Genomic DNA, 24959 nt, shown 5'->3' with positions numbered 1-24959 from the left:
TGTTGATGTGTTCTCTAAAGAACAATTCATCAATGTACATGTTGTCGTGAACTTTATGGAACACCTTGCTAATTTACATACTGTTTGCGTTTACTTTGTAGATCACCTTGCCAAAGTACAGTTTATTGGTGTGAATTTTCTAGAACACCTTGGAAAGGCATATGATGTTGGCGTGTACATTACAGAACACCTTCCCACGGTACATTTTGTTAACCTGTACTTTATAAAACATAAAACACATTGCCATGGTACAGGTAGTTGGTCAGTACCTTATACATGTAGAACATCTTGCCAAGGTACTGGCTACTGGTGTGAATTTTAAAGAACACATTGCCAAAGCACTGGTTGTTGACGTGTACTTTATCTTTATAGAACGCCTTCCCAAGGTACAGTGTGTTGGCCTTTGCGTTAAAAAAACACATGGTACAGGTAAGTTGGTGTACACTTTATAGAATACATCGCCAAAACTATTTCTACAGTTGGCGTGAACTTTATAGAACACATTGGCAAGTCACGGAGTTTTGGCGTAAACTTAATAGAACGCATTGCCAAGATACGGTTTGTTGGCCCGTACTTTATAAAACACCTTGCTAAGTTACTTCTTGTATGATCTTTTAAAGAACACATTTCCAAGTTACAGGATGCCAGCATGCATTTTAAAGAACACCTTACGAAGGTACAGTCAGGTTGTTTTCGTGATTGATCTTTTAAAGAACACATCCCTAAGGCTTAGTAATAAAGCTACATGTTGTTGGCGTGAATTTTACAGAACACCTTGTCAAGGTACATGTTGCTGGCGTGATCAGATCAAGTCAATATTTAGGTATATAGATGATAATGATAAAAACAACAACATAAATAAATCAATACTATACGGACAGCAAATCGCTCAAACAATATACATTGTATTTAAATATCACTTACTTTATGACGTAATAACTGGGGATGAAAAAATAAATGAAATATAATATTCGGGTACTCGGTCATCACATTTGGCATCTGCATTTCTCTCCTTTTTTGCGTGTGTTAATTTAGCAATTAACATCTTTAAAAACGGTTTAAAAATGAAACCTATATTTGTTAGTTCATGTACCAAATCATTGACAAGTATAGTATATTATAAAGTTCTTGCCATCGATAAATTAATATAGTCCTTAGAGTGTAATTCTGACATGTTTTTTTCTATTATAATATTTTATCGTAAATTTGAAGTATATAAAAGCAAGTGTACAACTGTCCCCAACCTCTTCCATTACATGGCTGAGATAGTCGCTGTAGATATGGTTATATGACTTTTTTTGAGAAAAAATTCAACAAAATAATAGGTTCGAATTTTACAGTATACCATGGAGGAATTATAATTTGGTTTACTTAGTAGGTTACTGTGTCATAAACTAGGTCGCCGTACCTCCAAAAAGGATATCTAGAGTTGTGGAACGTCCAGTGACACCTTTAGGGTCTTAAAATTGACGTTGCTGTCGAGTTTCTTCAGTCGTCATGTACATTGTATCTCAAAGGATTGACGTCGGTCAAAACTATAAGTAATCGTTAAAAAATTCGATGAATATCATCAACTTAAGAGGAAAATGTGCGTGATCTACAGGATAGTCAGACAGGTTTATGAACTTTACCGCAATTAATGCTTAATAACTAAGTTACGTATGTATTGAATGAGATGTTAATCGATCTATGCTGAAGAAGTCATTACTTCAGGTTTATCTAAATATGTCTGATCTGGTGATGACGTTAAATCATTAACAGAACGCAAATCTTGAATGGCAAGAGTAAGCAACCAATATAACAGTGATATTTCGATTATTGCCTTTGATTTAAACACTATATATACTTTAAACACTTTACTGCAAGTTAAGGGAAAGCTAAAATGTGTACAAATCTCAGGACTTTTTTCGGACTATTGTTTTTATTGTCTTTATCAAATGGATATCCCTATTATATGAGACACGATCCGGCTAACTGGCCTAGGATGGAGCTGGTCTGTAGTTTTCGAGGAAAGTTGTATATTGTTCAAGAGAAAACGTTGAAGGGTTTTAGTAAGAATATACAATGCCGTAAAGTGTACATTAATTATGGACCTTTTATGCCGTTCAAAAAGTGATTTGAAGATACACATGTAGCATTGCAGCAATTTGGACAATATAATTACAAGTCTGAATACTGTTACTTTTATCTTTTAAAGTTCTTTGAATGGTTTTCATTATCATTGTTTAACTAGACTACACTGTAATATGGAGGCAATATATATATTTTAAAGATGAATTCTTATACTTACTATCTTAAGGAGTCTTCCTTGTAAATATTAAAACCGCACAAAGAAATATGACATCTACGGATATTGTCAGCAAACGCTTTCTAGAATGACACAGAACAGAACAGAACAGAAATTTTTATTCATAGCCGATTACCCATTAAAAAACATAAGCTTTTTAGAGCTTTTATACCGACACGATCAACGTATTGCTTCTCTGTTTTTGTAATTACTGAGACAGATTGGAAATTGAAATGGGGCATTGTTTACGTGTATCAACTTACCACAGTTGAGTTGCTGTAACTTCTAAAAAAAAGATGGCAACATTTTCAAGTGCTTGTTGGATTATTGTTATACCACGGCTATTCTAGCTGAGCAGGAACCGCTTATCTTTTAGGCAGTTCATATATTAGGTATATATTTAATCACTTTGATAATGATAATGAATGACTCTGTCATTTATGATTTTTCCACTAATAAAACCATTTAATCAATAACTAAAATTATGTAACGTATTTGTGATTTTTTTCTAGCCCGATTGTTTACTATTGTACGTCTGTTTTATTGGTCCAATTATTAATTTAACTCCATTCCATTTCGTCCTACTTCCTGCCATTATTTTTTTTATTGTGGCATTTGCATGAAGACCTTGTGTTACTTACACATTTTATGATATGTTTTCAATAAATCTTGTTGGTCAACATACAGAAAACTATGAATAATTGAATTGATAAGTTATTTACAAAGGTTCTCTAATCCATGTTTTCTAGTATGGCAGTGGCATATACTATTTCGTTCACAAAGTTCAAGATTAACAATAAAATATATCAATATGCCATGTAAACGTCATTTTTTTTATCTTGGCATTTACATGAAGACTTTGTTTTACTTTGATTTTTTTCATATATTTTCACTGACTCTCGTTGGGCGTGTTATTTTATTTGATACTTGTTTGAATGCACAAGGTGTACTCATCAGTTGCTTTTGTATTTTTAACCAGCTCACAGATAATGCGAGTACTCTTTCCATGTAGATACAGTTAGATGTCTTGTCCTATTTGTTTGTATTCTGGGTCGATCTCAAGAGTTAAATGTTTTTATAGTTCATTTTACTGTTGTGTTTTCCAACAACTGTCCCAAGTGAGAGGAGAGTTAAGCCTCCGTTGTTTAGTGTTCACAAACATGCTTAAACCTAACACATACTATATGTGCCTGTCCCAAGCCAGGAATCTGTTCACCTGTGGTTGTCTTCTTTTTTATGTTTACTAGTATAAGTGTTGTTTTTTTCTGTAGATTTGGTCGATTTTCGTCTTTTTTAATAGTTTCACTTCATTTATTCATTTATGGGCCATTACCTCTTGCTTCATGGTATGGGTTTCGATCATCTTTGAACACCTTGAGGTGACCTGTAGAAGTTTAATTGTGTGTTCACTCAGTGAAAGAAATTAGCAGTAGACCTTAGGACCGAGTCTGTTGAAAATCAAGCAGGTCTATGACGAAATTGGCTGAATTTCCTTTGAAAGCTAAAGTGCGGTCTTCATAAAATTATGGTGGGTCTATGTGGACCAAACATTAAATTTCTAACACGTTGGTTGACTTTTGGCGGATAAACTCATTGACAATCATTCCGTATCTCTTATTGTTCATATTGACTTTAAATGTGAAACTGTGCTTTCTGTTATCTGTAGAAATTGGAAAAAATATATAGTAAAACAGAGGGTACATATTTCTTATATTATAATTCTGACCATTCTAAAATATTTCAATATTGTTCATCAAAATGCACATACATGTAACCAAATAGTAGACGATAGAATTCTATAACATGCGTAATGATGAAACAATCTCCCCGCAAACCATGCTTACGTAACTATCCGTTACTTCATAGGCTTAAGTGTATAGAACATGCAAAAGACAGGAGAACCAATCATCATTAATCATCACAAATTGTGGTACTGGTTTGCATAAAAGGTGTGGTTTAGCGCCGACCACAGTAGAGGTATACAAGCTTTGAAATAACAGAATTCAAAGTTTGATCAGTTCTCGGGGAAATTAAAGTCTGTGATAATCCGCCAAAATGAACTACATATACATAAGAAAAACCTTATAGTACACTTACACAAAAATGAACTTCGTATTAGACATTTCCACAGCATATTAACAGATATTCGGAATTTCTCCAATATAACAATAGCCAATTATGCGTTTTGACCTCATCATCTGCTCTTGAACTGTTCATTGACAGTAATTATAAATGTTAACGTATTGACAATTTATTTTTACGAAAGACACATTCTATCCTTTTTCTCAGTTCTGATATAGAAACCGTATTGAAAACTAGATGAAGCTACACACGGAGTATAACAATCTTGGGAAATCGATATTCTAGTTAATTTCGTCATATCAGAGAAACCTAAGATTGATGGATGATATATATATATAAATAAATAAAATGTAGTTATCAGTCACTTTTGAATGATAAGAATAAAAATATACTTCCTTTGTATAAATTGCCCAAGATTACACAATTACAACCACCTGTCTTACAATATTCCATGTTTAGAAAACTTTTTAATTTTTCAATGGGTAGAAATCCAATCACATTTAAGTGGTACGGTACCTGTTAACATTGGAGAACTCCCGTATTTCAACATTGTATGTTGGTGATATAACGTAACGAAATTTTTTGGCTAAAACATATGATGATAAAAAACTAACACAGAACAAAGAAGTGGAAAAACGTAACAATGATTTCATTTCAAAGATTCCAAATTTCAGGGCATGTATATCTTCAAATGGTCCTTTGTTGCGGAATCTTTCAAAATTGTCAATGGCAGCTACGTAATGTGAGCAAAATATTACAAAGTAAGAGTCGCCCACACAGGAGGCACACTGCGGAGACCGAGCTCAAATGTGAGAGTCAAACAGGTATGCAAAAGAAGGGTTACTCTTAATTTCAGGACTAAGTCCCAAATTTATTTACAAGTGAAGATATACCCACTTGTGTGTGCACAGGCTGTTCATAACGCAGTCTGAACTGAACAGAATACCAACCAAGACATTTAAATTCTAAGCTTTATGTATACAAAAAGAACATAATTATATCAAAGTACTGTACATGTATGTACATGTACATGATTGTACTAATACAGCGTTAGCACATATTTAAATAATCATCTGTTTCTATAACCACTGTCCTTATCCAAATACAATGGACATCATGTACAATCATAAACACATCATTAAAAACCAAACAAAACATACAAACCCAAGTATCTATATGCATTTGCATGGAGGAACTCGAAGTTAATGATGGTTTTCCATTCAAACAGGAAGATATAAATGACATGAGAGAAACCCTCAACTTAAGGGATTAATGTTTTGTTGGCAAAACAAATGCTATATTTATGAACGCTATATTTCCAACACCCTCTGACAGCTTTGATGCATATGTTTCAAAGTTGAAGAAACTTTCCGGAGCATGCAATAATGGGTGCATTTTTTATGAACTCATACGTGGCCAAAAAGTTATAATGATAAAAAAATGCTAGTAAGCTAAAACAGAAACTACTACAACAGTTGGAACCGATTCTTGATAAAATTAGCAAGCAAGCAGAAAATAATACTAAAAAAAAAAGAAAAAAAAAGAAAGCATCAAGCAGACAGAAGGATACTTATGTAAATTAGTAAGTAGACCGCAACAACAAAACCACAACTAACTGTAGAAAAACAACAGCAAAAAAGCAAAACAAACTCATTCCACCTGGATAGAAAGTAATCCGTATGTAAGTATTGTAGGTAAATGGCAAAAACACGCCTACATGTATCTGGCAAAAATAAATATTTATAATCATATAGCAAAAAGAGAAATCAGAAGATTGTAATCCAGTGACAAAGACCATACAGGCAAAACAGACACACACAACAAAGAACATTAAAACACCAAAATAATACGTACAAAGCAACAAAAGTAAATGAGCAACTCGAACTCCACTAAAAACTGGGAGCATGGACCAGGTTCACCGGTAGGGTAACCTTCCACTAGTTTTGTAGTAACACCCACCGAGTTGCTCATAAGAATTCAAGTCAGGGGAAGACGAAAGAGGAAAGGATAACCATGGCACGTTGAACAAATCGGTTCTCACGGTGCAGATGGATACACCTTAACGATCCTCGAGTTCATAATGACGACCATAAAGCTTCTGTAGTGACGACTTTAATTTTGTGGCAACATATCCAAGTTCCAGAAGTTTAAGATGTCTAGGGCGGTACAAATGTCTGCGTAGTTACGGCAAGCTCTTGCAAAACTCCATACGCAGGGATGTTGTCGTAGATAAAAGGAAAGTTGACAATACGAAATGATAAGTCATTGCGTTTATCGTAAAGTTTTCCTTAACCTTCGATCTCTAAGTGTAGGTCAAGAATATGAGACTGACTTCATAGAGCCTGTAGCATCCTTTATCTCAACCTCTTCAAAACACACAAATTTGGCATATTTACGGAATGCAATCTATTTTAGCTAGTTTTTCAAAGGGACGTAACCCACCAACACCCGACAACATGGTTGGCGGTCTCATTAGGGAAAGGGGAAATAGTAAACATTTTTTCTTGGAAACTTAAAGTTATTTTGACTTCTGTAAGAAATGTTTGAAATGAATTATTCAAAAGTATCCAAGTACTTACCGCGGCTATAAGGTATCAATATCGCATTACATTTCCCTGAGCGTGTGTACGTCTAAACATGGATGCTATAAAAATATAGTGCATTTTCTTTTTGCCTCTCTACAAACTAATGCTTTGTCAAAAGATATGAACAATGATTTATAAAATAGAGCAAACATCACACTATAAGATGACAAACTTTTTAAAAAGAAAATCTAACAAAATAACATAAAAATTTTCCACTGAAAAGGTTTGTTTGATGATGCAAAACGAAAGTGAAAGTACAGAAAATGACTATTTATACTTCGACTGCTTTTCTGTCCGATCTTAGAAATGCTACATAAATGAAAATTTTATTGAATCAATTTACATATTTTTTTAAAAATCCTAAAAATATGCACTTCACTACAGAAGTCTGTGGGAAAATTAATACGATACTGAGACCATAATATATTGAATTTTTGAATTTGAAGTCGACTGCGGTACGTTGATGTAATTTGACAGTAAAGCAGTCTGTCGGATGACAAATTTGTAGAAAGTAACTCCCCTTTGCGTAAAATCTTATAACAATGAAGTCAAAGTCGGGAATATGAAAAAGGACTATTGCTGTGCCACATGGAACATTATAAACAAGCATTTAGTCCCAAAATTACTTAAGTTGAGCATTTAACCCATAAGCTTAAGATGTATTACAACATGGTCATGATCATAATGACTTACAAATCTAAAAACGAGCTAAACGCATAAAATTGACTTTGCTGTTATGGATTTTGAGTTCAAGCTCATACTGTGGGGCAAAGACAATTGAAAGAGATAAATTGCGCGCAAGTTTAGTTGAAAACATTCTAGCCATAGGAAAGACACCTAACATTGAATAGTTAGAGAAAACATATAATGATGATTTTCATGACGAAGGCTCTTTTAGAAGTAAATTGCATTAGTCCATGGGCTGGGAGGGTCCACCGCGCAACCCCACGCATCAACTTCATGGTGATTTTTATGTACCGTTATACCTCCCTATATGGAATCAATTTGTCGCCAAAGAATATTCTCGGATTCTTTTTCAGTACAAGCCTATATTTGTACCCCACTGAGTCAAAATGCCAAGATTTTAGCGACTCAATTGTATGAGCGTCTAAGCCTTCTTGGGATAGCCAATGTAAATAAACTAAACAAATTTAGGTCTCATCGCTTAGCCAAGTGTCTCAGCTTTACAATGAGACCAAGAAAGTTGAGTAGCACTTAGGGTTATGGGGAAAATGAAATAAAACCTACCCTACTCCGCCCAAAAATCGCTTGAATTGACACATTTTTCCATATCAAAACCCCTGGAGTATTAATGCTTGGGTGAAAAATAGCTTATTTGGTATTTTCCGTTTAGTATTATCACAGTTTATACTTCTGGGGATCTTTTCATGAATTTTGGCGATTTTCGTTGTCAGAATTTATCAAAAATTTTTCGATTTTTCGGCCAAAAGTCACATTCTACTCTACAAGTTATTGCTCAACTAAAACGTCTCAAATTTGGTATCATTCGATAGATAACTTAATATTCTACATAAATGAACTACGAAAAACTAAGAAAGGATTTTCCAAAAATGTTAAAAATATTACCCCTACCGCTAGAAAATTGGTCTCAGTATCAAACAGAATTCTCATTCAAAACATACTGACATCGTATAACTCATATTTTAGGCACTCATAATTAAGATAATGATGTTCAAAATATATCTGATCAACTCAGGCGCTTAGATTTTCCATTTGGGGTAACAATTACTATAAAATCGTAAAAAGGGGCATTTTCAGAATTTCAAAATTTTCTTCTATATCAACCGATATTATATTTTTTTCGATTACCGTACTTTAAACAAGCTTTTGTGTGGTACGATACATTAATGTATTATCTTAGCTTCAAAATGAGCTCAAGTAATACATATTTGAATTTTTCCAAGTCAAGTTAAGTGGAAAATTGCCACCCCACCCATGAAAAAAAATGCCTTAACATGAACTAAAATGATAATTTTTTGCATATAAACGGTGTGCAATGGACATGTTTGGTACTATTTTTTGATTATCGATGTATTCAAAAATCTTCTCATTTCAGGAGCGTACTTTTCAGTTTCAACGTGACAATGAGTTTTTCATAAAAAAAGGAATTTTCGGAATTTCATTTTTCCTTTCATTCACTTATAATTTGCATTTTTTTCAAATACCGTACTTCAAGAAGCTTTTGTTTATTCAGCTACAATTATATAGTGTCTTAGCTTTCTAACGAGCCCAATTAATAAATATTTGAACTTTTCCAAGTCTAAATAGGTGAAAAATTGCCACCCCTATCTATGAAGAAAGTAAGTCAACATGAACCCATGTTAATTTTTAGCATATAATCGATGTAAAAAACAAGTTGGGTTCTAGTGTTTTCAACATACCTGCTCATTTCAGGCGCGTTTTTTTTCAGTTTCAATATCACAAGAATGATTTTTTCATAAAAAGGGGAAATTTCGTATTTTCATATGTTCTTCCATTTCAAAGGTGATTAGCATTTTTTCAAGTACCCTACTTCGAACAAGCTTTCGTATAAACAAGCACATCTATGTAGCATCTTAAGTTTTCTAATGAGCCAAAGCAATGCATAATTTACCGTATTCCAAGTCATATAGAGAAAAAAATGATACCTCATACCCACTAAAATTTCCGTGAAAAACACAGAATTCTTATGTGGTAGATTAGCATTTTGTAAATGGTGTTGGATACATGTATGCCAATCATTCATCGTAGTTGCTTCTTTGGAACCTTATATGTATGAAAATAATGATAGCAAACAAAATCAACGCGCATTAAAACTGATATTTTAAGACAAAAAATACACAATTTACGTGCTAAAATGCGTGATAATTTGTTTTATAATTAAATTTCCCTTTTTTAATATTTTGTCGACTTCGGAAGAATAAAAGCATAATTTTGCTTGACAATATGATTAATACAAGAAGAACTCTATAATAAATGCCAGACAGACATTTCGTATATTCTTTCACATTGGGGCAGACTTTTGTGGGTAGGGTACCATTCTTTCGCCCAAATGGCCTGCAATAAGTTTAATTGTGCATTGCATTGACTCATTAGAAAGGTAAGATGCTATATAAGTGTGTTGGAATATACAAAAGCTTGTTTGAAATAGAGAACTTGAAAAACATTGCCCATTACAGGTGAAATGGAGGAAAATATGAAAATCCGAAAATTCCACATTTTATGAAAAACTCATTATTGTCAGCTTGAAACTGAAAATAACTCGCCAGAAATGAAAGAATGTGTTGAATACATCAATAATTAAAACAAAAGCACCAAACATGTCTTTTTTACATCGATTATGTGCTATAAAATAACATTTTGGTTCATGTTCAGGTATTCTGTTCATGGGTGGGGGTGGCAATTTTTCACCTATTTGGAGTAGGAAAAGTTCAAATATTTATTACTTGCCATGGTACATTACAAAGCTAAGACCCTATATAATTGTAGTTGAATATACAAAAGGTTATTTGAAGTACGGTATTTGAAAACAAATTGCCAATTATAGGTGAAATGGAACGAAAAATAAATATCCAAAAATTCCCTTTTACAAAAAACTCATTATTGTCACATTGAAACTGAAAAATTCGCGCCCGAAATGAGGATATATGTTGAATGCATCGATAATTAAAACAATAGTACCCAATAGGTCTATTGTACACCGTTTATATGCCAAAAATTAACATTTTAGTTCATGTGGAGGCGTTTTTTTCATGGGTACGGGTGGCAATTTCCACCTAAAAACAAAAAATCAAACAAAAAAACCCCAAAAAACAAAAAAAAAAAACAAAAACAAAAATACAATATTGGGTGATATAGAAGAAAATTCTGAAATTCTGAAAATTCCCCTTTTTACGATTTTATAGTAATTGTTACCCCAAAAGGAAAATCTAAACGCCTAAATTGATCAGATGTATTTTGAACATCATTATCTTAATTATGAATGCCTAAAATATGAGTTCTACGATGTCAGTATGCTTTGAATGAGAATTCTGTTTGATACTGAGACCAATTTTCTAGCGGTAGGGGTAATATTTTTAACATTTTTGGAAAATCCGTTCTTGAAAATTAGTTTTTCGTGCTTCATTTATGTAGAACATTAAATTATCAATCGAATGATACCAAATTTTAGACGTTTTAGTTGAGCAATAACTTATGCCCGAAAATCGAAAATCGCAAATTTTGCATTTTTTGATAAATTCTGACTACGAAAATCGCCAAAAATTCATCAAAAGAAACCCAGAAGTATAAACTGTGATAATACTAAACAGAAAATTACAAATAAGATATTTTTTACTGAATCATTAATACTCTAGGGGTTTGGATATGGAAATATATGTCAATTTAAGCGATTTTTGCGCGAGGTAGGGGTACGTTTTTTCATTTTACACAAAATCCGAGGTGTTATAGCATATTTCCTGGTACCATTTTAAAGCTGAGACACTGGACTACATGATGGTACATACACATGTCAATTTACTTCGTTCTGTAGAAAGAAGAAGTTAGTAGAATTAATTAAAACTTAAAAAAAAATTATTTTTGCCTAAACGAGGTATAAAAAGAAGCCAAAAAATACAAAAATGCTTCAGTTTATTTCTTGACGACAAAAAGATTCGTAAATGGGAGGTATAAGGGTACCTGAAAATCATATTTTGGTTGATGAGTGGGGGGGGGGAGTGTGCACGGGTGGAAGGGTTACCTGTACCTCAGCCCACGTACTAAATCTAGACTATAACCGTAAGACCATTTAAAACTCCACTTCGTGCAGTGCTGTTTTGTTTTCTTCTTTCGATGAGGAACATGCCAGTTTCTCCACTACGAATTCAAGAAGCCACAAACTTTTGTTTCTTCCCTTATCCACGAAAATTAGTATCTACGAATTAAAAAACTTTCACAGTACTTTTTTTACTCATAAAAATAAATTACAATAAAAATTATACGTCTGCTACCGGCAGTTAAAAAGCTCAGTCTAAATTTTATTCGGAAATCGAAACAGACTCCGAATTTCTGGAAACGTAAAATACCGTTATGTAAACAGACAACCATCCAAAGTAGACAAACAGCTGATGGCGATAAAACAATTTTGAAACAAGAGCTGGAATGCCGTCAGAAACTGAAAGTTATCGAATCAGTATCTAGGCCTACTTATTATTTCCAATCTTATAATTGTATAGCTACCTAGGAGAAAACGTTCATAAGTTGATATAATTTTTATCCGAACCGATGCCTCTTCATACAATAAAATATGTTCAACTCAAAGGTACCGATTGGAAAACGGCGTATATGCATTGATCCAAATCCACTGAACAAAACAATTTGCCAAAGCCATTATTCTCTTCCGATCATTGATGACTTACTATCCGAACTTCACAAAACTTGCATTATGTGATGTCAAAAATGAATTTTGGTATGTGGAGCTGGATGACGAGTCCAATTACCCAACAACGTTTGAAACTCCGTATGGTCGATTGCGAATGTCATTTGGGATACTCAAGTATACAATTCATGGAGTCAAACCCGTAGTGTATGATATTCTTTTTTACGAAGGAGGCGAAACCGATGAGGAAGCAACCATAAATCACGACCGGTAGTTGATCGAGCCTCTATATAGATGTGAAGAAGGCTTACATGTAAAACTGAACAAATATATGTTCAAACTTAGGCTTTAAAGATGCAATACATCGGGCATATGCTTACAAACACTGGTCGCAAACCAGACCTGGGAAAGTCGCTGCAATTCAAAAGATGGAAAAGCCCTGGGATGTGAAAGGTGTACAGTGATTCACTGCCCTGCTTATTTATGTGACAATATCTCTTAATAATCTGAATCAAGTATGTAAACCTGTTAGGAACTTAAATAATGTAGAATTCAACTGTTTATACAGCAGTGTGTAGAGCTCTAGTGCTTCGATATTTAATTTTGATACCAAAGGGCCAACGACTCTCTGCAATGTGATGCGTCAGACACCAGACAATTTATTGCAAAGAAGAAAACCGATTGCATTTGGAAGTCGTGTGTTAACGCCCACGGAGAGAAATTTCGAGTAAATTGAAAAGGAACTGGTCAGTGTTTTAAATGGTGTGAAAACATTTACCTGTAACCAATACATATGTGACCAAGTGCAGCTTTATTGTTAATGTTTGCCCAAGAAAAACAAGAATAAGGAATTACTTATAATTCATATATAGAAGACATAGAAAATATCTACAAAATAAGATCAAATAGACATATAAATATACATCCGAACAAATCCAGTATCAAATATATACAAATATAAACATCTTGGCCTTCTAGTTTCACATGGAAATACTATACAAACTCTATGTATTTATACCAAAGTAAACTCCTGCTAACAACTGAAAAAATTAGAACATCCACCCCCTAACCAATGACAGTCAGTGAGCAGATTCTGGAAATAAAGCACATAGTAACTCAGACCACTTTAGAGAACAAATCAATTTAAAGAAATGAAATACAAATATTTAATTAATAAAAATCAGCTTGTCCACACACACATGGAAGAAAATATTAGTTGAAAGTAATCATAAACCGCTCGAAATTATCTACAAAAAGTCACAAGTTGCAGCTCCGAAACGCTTGCAAAGAATGTTTCTTCGCCTACAGAATTATGATATAGACACCATTTATAAACCCGGAAGTACTTACCCGACACTTTGCCTCGTGACAATGATGATCATAAACAACAGTGTAAGAGTAGGTTTTTACCGATTTTGATGGCTGTCTATTTCCTGATATCAAGTAGTGGCATAAAAATACAGGCAGCATCCAAAGCTAATGGATGTCAAAATATCTATATCGCTAGATACAAACGACACTTTGCCATTAGAGGTAAGACCGCACGTTCCGAAATGGAACTGCTTTTCCAAGATCGAGATAATTAATTGATCAATCATTCCGTGTGAATTTATTAATGAAACTTCATAATTCTCATTTGGGGGTCAAGGATGTGCATCTACTGACGTCATATGAATTAAGAAGTTTCCGATATGATTTCAAAATGTGAAAGATGCAAAGCATTAGAAACTGTTCAACGGAAAGAATTTGTACCACATGATGTTCCAAAATGTCCCAGGTTTGTCATATGAACCGATTTGTTTACAGCACTAGCTGGAAATGAATATTTAATTACAGATAACTATTATTGTAACTTTAGGAAGTAGATCGATTTTAACACACTTATTAAATTTTTAAAAATAACTCGCAAACTCAAGCAGAACTCTGCGCATCATGGAATACCAGATAAACTAATTTCAGATACTGAACTGCAATTTTCGTCAGAACATTTCTGGAGCTTTTTAACTAGTTAGTAGGAAATGGGAATCTTAACTCGTGACTTCAATCACAAGCTGTCTGCAATTAAATGGTCTGTCAAAACGTGCTGTCAAAACTGCAAAATTGTAAAAAAGCTAGACGCAGTGGAAACGACCCATGGCTTGCGATACTCCTAGTCAGTGTGTAAATGCCAGCCCGACACAAAGACAGATGAACCAGTATTCAAAACCACTGTTACCTACGAAAGGAAATCTTCTGATGCCCCTAGTGTTGTCGGATATACGAAGATATTCAGAGAAAAAAAACGCCACACTGAATATTACAACAAAAGTGCAAAAGACTTACTGGCATTAAGTCAAGATACGACCGTTAAATAAGTCAGAAAAAATTCTTGGAGAAAGAACAAATAGTAGAGAAGATAAATGTTTGATCGTGTGAAATCAATACTGACCATGGTACAAACATCAAACGAAATCGTAGACATCTACAGAAATCCATAGAGAACTTTGAAATAACCGTTAGCGAACCGACAATGCAACATAATATTGTTGAAACCAAACCAAATGCTGAAGTCATCATTTGGAAGAGTCTTGAACAAGCATTCTCAATCAACAATGATCCAAAAAGTTACAAAGCGATCAGGAGGAACAATAAAAATGCCGAAGTACTGTACTGCGTCCAATAATAAAAAACCTCAAAGGGATAGACATTCCAACAGGCGGCATTGTATTACTTTGTACCTTTTTCTCATGCAATATATCCAACAGTATGTCTATAGTCATTCATCGTATTTAAATTCTAGTCAGATAATATTTTGATTGAAATTTTTTTGAGGACATGCAAAAGTTTAGTTTTTTTATTTCGAAAAAAAAAAGAAAATGTAACAATAATTGGTAATTAGTCAAATCGCGTTTGTTTTTGTTATTTGTAAGTAAGAAAAGGATATGTTGTATGATTACCAATGAGATAATCATCCATCAATACCAAGTTACGAACAATTAATACTCCACACGGCACACGGCCTTCAACGATGGGCTAAATCTATACCATAAAGCAAGCTGTAAAAGGCTCCAATATTAATGAAGGGAAACTATTTATAACCCAATCTATGCAAAAAACAAATGACAATGAACATAAAAAAAACGACCACTTGACTACAATTTCTTGGCTTAGGACATGCACATAAATTATGTGGCGGGGATAAACATGTTTGTGAGCATCAAATCCTCTCTTAACCTGGAACAATGGTTGCAAAATACAACAATAAATCTAAAAGTATAAAAATCTGTCGAACTCTAATTTAACTCTTGCGATCGATACAGAAAGCAAACACCTGAACAAATAGGAAATAAAGAAAACAAATTATACCTATACCTTGAAGCAAGTTCAAAGTAAAAAAGCAACTGTTAAGCTTACCTAGATTACTCAAAAGCATCAATTTAAACATGTCCAGCAGGATTAGTGAGAAACAAAGACCAGACATGGAAAACAGACATACACAACTAAGAACATAAAGTAACTAAAATCATACATACAAAGTAACAAAAGCAAATGAGCAACTCGGACTCCACTAAAAACTGGGAGCATGGACAAGGTGCACCGGTAGGGTAAAAAAGGTGGGTGAGCTGGTTGCCTACATTTGTGCCTTCATAAAGACTGCATTTTAATCTATGTATCATATTTTCACTTTAGAGATGCACTTTTAATTAAAAAAAGTATTGAAATACCAGTGTAAAATCTTCTTTGTTGGCTTATCAGCTAAGTGCTCAAGTAATTAACATATATCCACCGTAAGCTTCTAAAGTAAAGGTATTTTGGATTAACATTAATTTACATAACTGTATCCTTTTCAAATCTAAAGTCTTTAGTCTTAATGTTTGTCACGTGTACCGTGAAACAAGGCGTTTGGTTTGTAAATGTATTTATAAGGTGTATAGACAAAAAGGCATGCGTTTGATGTTTGAAGTTAAGACCTTATGTATACAAAAGACACTGTAAATAAGTGGTATTTTACATGTTCTTTTTTAAATATTCCATGAAGTATTTAGATTATGTGCAAAAAAACGGCATCTTATATTACTTATTTGGAGTTTGACAGACTAGCAGGATGAAGCTTCTAATGATATTGAAAACCATTTTCAGATAATAAAAAAGTACAGGTTAACAGCTTTGTGTTTCATGGTAATTTACATACGCGTAGCATACTGAATATTGCGATCGGGGGACCAGTCTAGGCATACAATTGTAGTCAAGCACGCTAATGAAACGTTTTGGACGCGTCGCCTTTAGTTGTTGTTACACGGTGGATTGTAGGTCTTCAGTCTAACATCATAAAAGTATCAAAAAAGACGATTTCTTCATTTTTACAGCGTTTTTCATTTTTTGTTTTTTTTTCAATGTCGACCCACTTTTGATTAACTCAGCCCATAGAGCAATGAGTATACATTTTTTGGATTGCACATTGCGAATCTTCTTGGTGCTCGATATACATGTAGCTAATAATTTCGATTGGTTTGGTTATGAATTCTTCTTGTACATGTTTTATATAATATTTTGGTCTCGCTTATCCTATGCAATGTGTTTTAATGCTGCTGATGAATGCCGAATCGATAAAACACGCGTACAGCATACTGAAATTTACAATATTTACATGTACATTAGATTTGTATTTTTGTGTATTAAGTCAAAAGAGCGACAGCATAAATCAGAAATACTGTGGCGATAATATTAAATAGCAAGATCAATTAAAGATACCAAATAAAACACCATATAGGGGAATTTTATAGACCTTATTATAAAAATCATTTGAAAACGTCATATTGTTCCTTTCCAGGAGAATAATTCGTACGGAGTAGTTCAGGAACTTCCATCTAATACACAAATTCAAGGTATTTACATTAGAATTATTTCATCAACCAAATAACAACTCACAAATATGTAAACCAAACTGTACTTACCGGTATTCTGTTGATACAGATATAAAAGTCTGATATTGACATAACATTATAATATGTAATTGATGTGGACACTTTTTGTCATTTATTTTAGTCGAATTTGAAGTAACTCTCATCATCTAATGGAGAAGTTCTTTAATAGAAGAGGTATCATCAACCATAACACAGATCAGCCAATCATCTTTTCCAACATATTTAACTCTCCATATTTAACGAATCCTTCCTTGCACAAACTACGCAAACTTTTTGTATCGCACTAGAATTCTAAAAAATGGGCTTCTGGAACAGGTTGATGTTGCTACAATATCGACGTCATCACTAAAAACGTTTTATGGTCGTCATCGTGAACTCGTGGATCGCACCTGTCTGGTCCATGCTCCCAGTTTTTAGTGGAGTCCGAGTTACGTTGCTCATTCGCTTTTGTTACTTTGTATGTGCGATTTAAGGTACTTCATTTTCTTTGTTGTCTGTTTTCCATGTCTGGTCTTTCTCCCTGGATGACATTCTTTTGATTACCGCTTTAACCTTGGTTCCCTTGATTACTCTTGCACATTATTCATAAAACTTTTACCTCAGTCAAATTTAGTGCATTCAGCCTTGCTCCAAATTATCATACAAAGTATGTCACAATAGACAGAAATGACTGATTGGATATCGCATTAACCAATACGTGTCTCTGATTGGCTAATCCGTTCACCAGTATGGTTCTTCAATTAGATACTTATATAACAATCGCTATTAGTCTGTCGGCGATGTTTTTCGTAATGCAGAAACACTACAGCTACCGAAGTTCATCTACGCGAATTGGATGTAAATGTATTTGAGGAAAAGAAGAATGAATTTCATCTACATATTACTTTATTGTTGTCATCAAACAAAAGGTAAGATAGACTTAAGTCTACAAGTATACAATATATAATGCAACTTTTGCATACGATTGGATTCATTTCTTCTTATTGCTGGTTCATATTTACTTTGTTTAACATTAATTTGCATGAAGCTAGCTTTCAAATCATGAACAGAAAAAAAATACCCATGTAAAAATAATTTCTTTCATGCTATAACATCAAGTGCACTCGACTTCATCCATTATGAATTTCAACGAAATGTATGTTTGGGCGGTGAATACATCTATAATTTGCAAACCTTAACGTTATTATTTAATACAAATTATAGTATAATTATTTGTACAAAGTTCAATGTAATTACGCACTAAATGACAAACGCAGTGTGGAGCTTCTGAAACAAAACTTTTATATTTAGCGGTTGTTCATTCCATAATCGGACCGCAAGTCCAGTAAACACGAACGAGATATCAGTATCAAGCGGTTTTGTCACAAGGCATATTTAATGAGTCAAACAAATAATGCACATCATCTTTGCTTGTCAATATGAATTTTACCTTATGGAAATAATACGGGAATATAGAGGTTCACATCGGAAAAGCGACCCTGCATTTTTTGTGCAGGAGTATCTATATACAATGTAGTACTAAACTGTTCACGATCACCACTGGATTGTATTAGTCGAAAGATCAGTGCCGTTTCTACCTATACAGTAGGTGATTTCAAAAAAACATTTTTTTTTCCTAAAAATCACTTTTTTTTAAATTCGCAGTTTACAAAAAAGACGAAACTTAAAGATATGATTAAATATATAACTTATGATTTTGCAATAAAATTAAAAAATACTGATAATACTACAGAGTGACATCATATTTTTCCTCAATGTATCCTGTATATGGGAATGTGATAAAAACAACATTTTATTTCCTTTCTGCACTATTTACCTGTCAACATGTTACTGTATAATAACGTGAACTCTAACTGCAAATCAGAATCATTGTTTTCTATTCGACCTCAGTGTGATTCGTGTCGAGGAGCTGCATTATTGTTGTTAGACAATTACCGGAGTACATTCACTTGGAATTTGACGGGTGTCGTCGGCGGAACAGGACGTGCTTACTCTTCCGGGGAATCACTCCCGTTTTTTTGTAGGATTTAATATTGATAGTGCTTTATTTTTTGTGTGTGTTACGTCTTATTTTCCTTTTCTTCATTTTCAAATTTGTTTTATTTTATTAATATTTATATATATATTATCTATTTTATCCGTTTAGTTACATGTACATGTAGTTTTACGTTGTTTCCTGCTTGCACCATGTATTTGGATTTTGACGTATTTGAATTGTCCCATTGTTGACATCTTCATATTCGGCAATGTGGGTTATCCGTATTCCCGTGGTAACATTTTAACCGCTCTTGTGCACATGTATTCAATTTACGATATGAACTTCACTATGAATGCGTACGTTTTATATTTGTAATTATTTTCTAACATAGTTTAACAATCATTTAACAATTATTTTTTCTGCAAAATCAAGGAAACATATTAAATTTTCCTGATTTTTTATAGACTGTTAGATTCTCATCTAATGTTTGTAATTTGTGTTCTCGGTGTTTACATCTATTGTCCTCGTGTTTCTTATTTTAATGACACTAGTCCTTGCATAATTTGGTTTCAAGAAAAATATTTGGATCTATGTGAATATAAACACCAGGTACACTCCCTGATTTAAGAGGATACTGAAAAGTAACGGCTAATTGTTAGGGTTTTTGCATGAACTGTTAAGGAATGAATAAATTAAGGGACCGGTAACTGGAACTATACAGTAATTAGGTGTCAGAAAGGGGCAACTTCGATTCTTGTCAATTCTTATCTTGTTTCATCTATATTCAATCCAATCAAAATTCAGAGATGTGTCAAGTTTGGATGGTTCGTCCATACTTGTCCCTACTATTCAGAATTTGACCTCTGTGTGGTTCATGTATGGAGCTGCGCCCTTTATTTAAATATTTTGATTATGTTTGCCTCTTGATAAAAACTTTGAATGGCATTTAAACCCTGGTTACTTCACCATTTAACCATTTCAGTTGTCTCATGACATCCAACAGATCAAAGGGATTGAAACTAAAGAATCAAGTCACAGATGACAGAACATTTACAAACTAATCATGTTTCTATTTCATTTCAGCATTGCAAATTGTAGTTCCGATTATTTCCCCAAACATCGGAGGCAAGGACATTTGGGTGCCTGATTTCCGATCATACATCATTGATTTGAGAATGTATGGCATGGAAGCAAAGAACGTCGAAACATTAACTATAGAACTGAAAGTATGCGCCGACGCTTGTTTATATTTTACTGATACTGAAAATGTAAGAGACGCAACAGCTTTGTACAACATTTATCTTGGTGCTGCAAATGACTACTATTCAGGAATTCGTGTATGGAGGAACAAAGATGCGAGTCATTTACATGAAACATACAAGTATAATAAATATCTTGATTGCATAGCTTACATTCCATTTTGGTTTAGTTGGACCGGAAATAAAGTCATGTTTGGTAAAGGAAACGTTACGGGGAATAATGTTATTTCAGACTGGTCTGACCCTACCCCTTTTGCTGTGAACGGTATTGGAATATCTACAGGATTCGGAAAAACTGGAAAATGGAAAATTCTGATTAATGGTAAGTATGATGTTAGAGTTTAACATGCTTGTGTACTATGTTGAAATTTAATGATAAAAATATATTTCATGCAATTGAAGAGAACAAATATTTGGGGTTTTCTGTGAAATTTTATTTTTTTAGTTTGCAAGAATACTTTTTAATATTATTGACGTTGGTATTCCAAAGAGTAATCAAGGGAACCAAGGTTATAGCGGTTATCAAAAGAATGTTATCCACAAAGACCAGACATGGAAAACAGACATACACAGCAAAGAATGTAGAATAACTAAAATCATACATACAAAGTAACAAAAGCAAATGAGCAACTCGGACTCCACTAAAAACTGGGAGCATGGACCAGGTGCACTGGTAGGGTAAGCGTCCTCTGCTTTTCTAGAAACACCCGCCGAGTTCCTCAAAAGTCAAGTCCGGGGTAGAGGAAAGAGGAAACGAAAACTATGACACATTGAACAAATCAGTTGTCATGGCGCAGATGGATACACAAACCACGAATTCATGATGACGGCCATAAAACGTTTGTAGTGTTCAATCTTCAATCTTGTAGCAACATATCCCTGCTCCAGAAGCATATTTATTTGTTTTAATTCTTGCGCGATACAAAAAGTCTACGTAGTCTCGGCATGCTCTGGCATAACGTATGAGTTGTGATATGAACACTCCATATGCAGGTGCTGAAGGGATGTTGCCACAGATGAAATCAAAGTTGACAATTTTGAATGAAAAGTCATCACGTTTGTCGTAAAGTTTGGTCAATAGTTTTTCCGAGTGTAGGTCAAGATATGAGGCTGACTTCACAGTGTCTCTAGTATCCTTTATCCCAAGTTCTTTGGGGGTAGATGCGATGTATCAAATCCCCAAAATTAGGATTGTTTTAAGACAATGCGTCATCTATATAGCGGAAACTGAGATTAAAGGAGATTAATTTGAGATTAATTTAATTAACTGAGATTAATTTGACATACTTTGACATTATAATAATATTAATTGTAACTAATCAGAACCTGATACGATTGTGATTTTGGAACTGATATGTTATTTTCTGATGTTGTTTAAGATTCACAATATAATAAGAAATGACAAATAACCTGTGAAATCCATCAGTTTGATTTTTTTTCTTTCAACAACTTCAAAAATTTAAAATGACTCGAACTGTAAAATGAAATATTTCGTATATTTTGATGCAAAAGCACATTTTTTTGTAAATAGCGAAATAACTTCTTAAATTAAAAAAAAAGATTAAATTAAGATAAATTAAAATGCTCTTTCTGTAATATTGTCATCAAAATCAGAGCACCAAGTATTCAACTGTTTGAAAAGAAACGACATAAAACCATTTAAGGAATGTTGTGAAGTAAGAAATACCCTGATTCATGTTTGACTCAGTCAATACTTACCTTAGCTAATGTATATTTAGTTGCAGAAAATTTTACTGGTATCTTTTCTAAGTGCGACAGAGCAAACGTCCGTGCTTATTTGATAATCCGCGATGTCCACTTTGAAACTGTACTCCAATGTGCATCTACGTGCAGTGCTCTGGATCATTGTCTAGGGTTTAACTTCCACAAAATTGAACAAAGGTGAGGACATCAATACATGTTGTCAGGTAGTAAGCATAACGTAAGCAAGAACAACAACACAAACTAACAACAATTAACAGAACAAAAGCTAAAATTATTCATGTCATCTTTAGACATTCCCGAATTCAAATATAAGAAATAGCATAAACATACGGCAAGGGTTGAGACTATTGCTGAATTGATTGTAGCACATATAGTCAGTCGTGTACTTTTCAGACGGGGTATGTTACGATTTCGCTAGCGAAATATTTTTGAAACTTACAACAATATACCTCTCGACTGGCTGCTATAATGTGTGGTCACTTCTGACATTATATCTATATTGACTACGTTAGAACGCTTCCCGACAATATTCTAGACTGGGTCGATACCGCTGCCGGTGGACCTGAGGTCCTCGAGGGTATTCACCAATCTAGCAGTGTAAAAGACGACTAAATAGTGCTCAGGAATCTAGCCGGGGCTAAGCGCTCTGCCCACATAGCAACTACATTGTCTGCCCCTGTTGGTGGAATTGGGTACCCCTGGCGTGTTACATGCTGGGGTTGTCAGGCTATAATACGGAAAACCTGACCGCAAACCATAGTGATGCACCGTGTTGGGAAAGATGTCACGTTCTCGCACGTTAAAGAACCCTGCTGTGGTATTCGATAGGAGTAGGAATCTTTGCGCTCCGCCACAGGAGGCTAAATTGCCTGTCCCTATCATATTTTATCTACTCTATTTCTGAAATCTTGCAGTATTCGAAATTTTATGGTCTTGATTATTTCTTGTATACAATTAATATTTTGATTATGACCTTTCTACACATTTGATTTTAATACAGCTTATGTAAGGTTACTCCTTGAATTACGTGTACAGCATATCGAAATTTACAATATATAAAACTGGTTATTTTGTATTTATTCTAGAGCTGAATGATAATTTACGACGATTCTAGATTAAAACAATTTATGACAATTTTACTTCAGAACGACTTCATTACTCAAGGCACTTATAGAATTTTTAGGAGGAAAAGTCACTATATAATTTATCTCCAATATACAAATCTAATCCCAGTAATCTCTACAGAAATATTTTATGATGTTACGTTTTTAACGTTTTTACACTGCTCCATTGGATCAAATTGTTACAGGGAAGATAACGTAAACTTATAGAAGGGTCTGAAAAATTCCCAACGATGTTAGAACTGTCAAATTTGCGAAGCAAATTTTTGTCGTTCCCTCCGCGGGACTCGAACTCGTACCGCTGTGACATGGAGCAGTGTAGGGAATAGAGTCGTCACATTCTGAGACGTTGTATAATATTGATTTGTTGTGACATGCATCATTAATTTGATCCTCTATTCTACATAATAACACCTAGATGAACTGTCTCGTACTACCATACATCGTGTACTAAGTTACAGTCCTAGATTAATCCTACGAGGAGGAATCACCCGGCCAGCGAAAGCTATATTTTGATATAGCCTAGTTGGCCGAGTGGTCTCGGGCGCTGGACTTAGTGCAGGCGGTGTTGCCATAGATGTCACAGCGGTACGAGTTCGAGTCCCGCGGAAGGAACGACAAAAATTTGCTTCGCAAATTTGACAGTTCTAACATCGTTGGGAATTCTCAGACCCTTCTATAAGTTTACGTTATCTTCCCTGTATCAATTTGATCCGATGGAACAGTGTAGGGAATAGAGTCGTCACATTCTGAGACGTTGTATAATATTGATTTGTTGTGACATGCATCATTAATTTGATCCTCTATTCTACATAATAACACCTAGATGAACTGTCTCGTACTACCATACATCGTGTACTAAGTTACAGCCCTAGATTAATCCTACGAGGAGGAATCACCCGGCCAGCGAAAGCTATATTTTGATATAGCCTAGTTGGCCGAGTGGTCTCGGGCGCTGGACTTAGTGCAGGCGGTGTTGCCATAGATGTCACAGCGGTACGAGTTCGAGTCCCGCGGAAGGAACGACAAAAATTTGCTTCGCAAATTTGACAGTTCTAACATCGTTGGGAATTTTCAGACCCTTCTATAAGTTTACGTTATCTTCCCTGTATCAATTTGATCCGATGGAGCAGTGTAGGGAATAGAGTCGTCATATTCTAAGACGTTATATATATATATAAACACATGACTGATAGCCACCAATTATCTAATGCGCATTATATATCTAAGGCATAAACAATGTTTGATGACACATATTGAGTATTAAACTTGGAAAGCCTACTCCATTTATTGATCAACCTTATTGAAGTGCTACCCTGTTTTAAAAGACTTTTTAGACGTTTACAAAGGACTTGTCAATTTTCCCTCAAAATAACCCTGAAAGTTAGAATAATGAATAATATTTTTCAATTAACATACTGAAGTATACTAATATTGAAATTCAAGCCGCCTTAGATGGATATTTTGTTTATTTCAGATGTGAACTATTAAAGGCCCTGGAAGACACAGTTACTAATATTCCCCTCATTACTGATGCTGGGTGGAATTATTATACCAAATGTTACCGACATAAGGACGTGTGTATTGGTTGTTTCTTTGATGTCATTTGAATGGCAAATTAACTTCAAAACAACAAACTTAAAATTTGTATATCGATTACTA

At 34.1% G+C, this 24959-nt stretch overlaps 1 protein-coding gene across 1 annotated transcript; it reads left to right on the top strand.

The window, feature by feature from the left end:
• The first annotated feature begins 245 nt into the window (after positions 1-245).
• LOC148611143 (uncharacterized) lies at positions 246-24959 on the top strand. The gene is made up of 4 exons (XM_088595224.1): positions 246-429; positions 20276-20773; positions 22191-22353; positions 24775-24959. The coding sequence occupies exons 1-4, from the start codon at positions 246-248 to the stop codon at positions 24905-24907; spliced, it is 978 nt and encodes a 325-aa protein (XP_088451350.1). The 3' UTR covers positions 24908-24959.

This window comes from Perna viridis, chromosome 7 (genome assembly GCF_037379345.1).
Source record: "Perna viridis isolate PV_CMFRI_1.1 ecotype Kerala chromosome 7, ASM3737934v1, whole genome shotgun sequence".
Classification (NCBI taxonomy): Eukaryota; Metazoa; Mollusca; class Bivalvia; order Mytilida; family Mytilidae; genus Perna; species Perna viridis.
The sequence above is the reverse complement of the archived record's forward strand: the minus strand, read 5'-3'. Positions and strand labels throughout refer to the sequence as shown.

What these genes read in the sequence shown, in the direction of transcription:
- LOC148611143 (XM_088595224.1), top strand. Translation starts at nt 246, where the DNA reads ATGGTACAGGTAGTTGGTCAGTACCTTATACATGTAGAACATCTTGCC. An exon ending in TAAAAAAACACATGGTACAG is followed by an intron (nt 430 to 20,275) that starts GTAAGTTGGTGT and finishes ATTTCATTTCAG; the next exon opens with CATTGCAAATTGTAGTTCCG. An exon ending in ATGGAAAATTCTGATTAATG is followed by an intron (nt 20,774 to 22,190) that starts GTAAGTATGATG and finishes ATGTATATTTAG; the next exon opens with TTGCAGAAAATTTTACTGGT.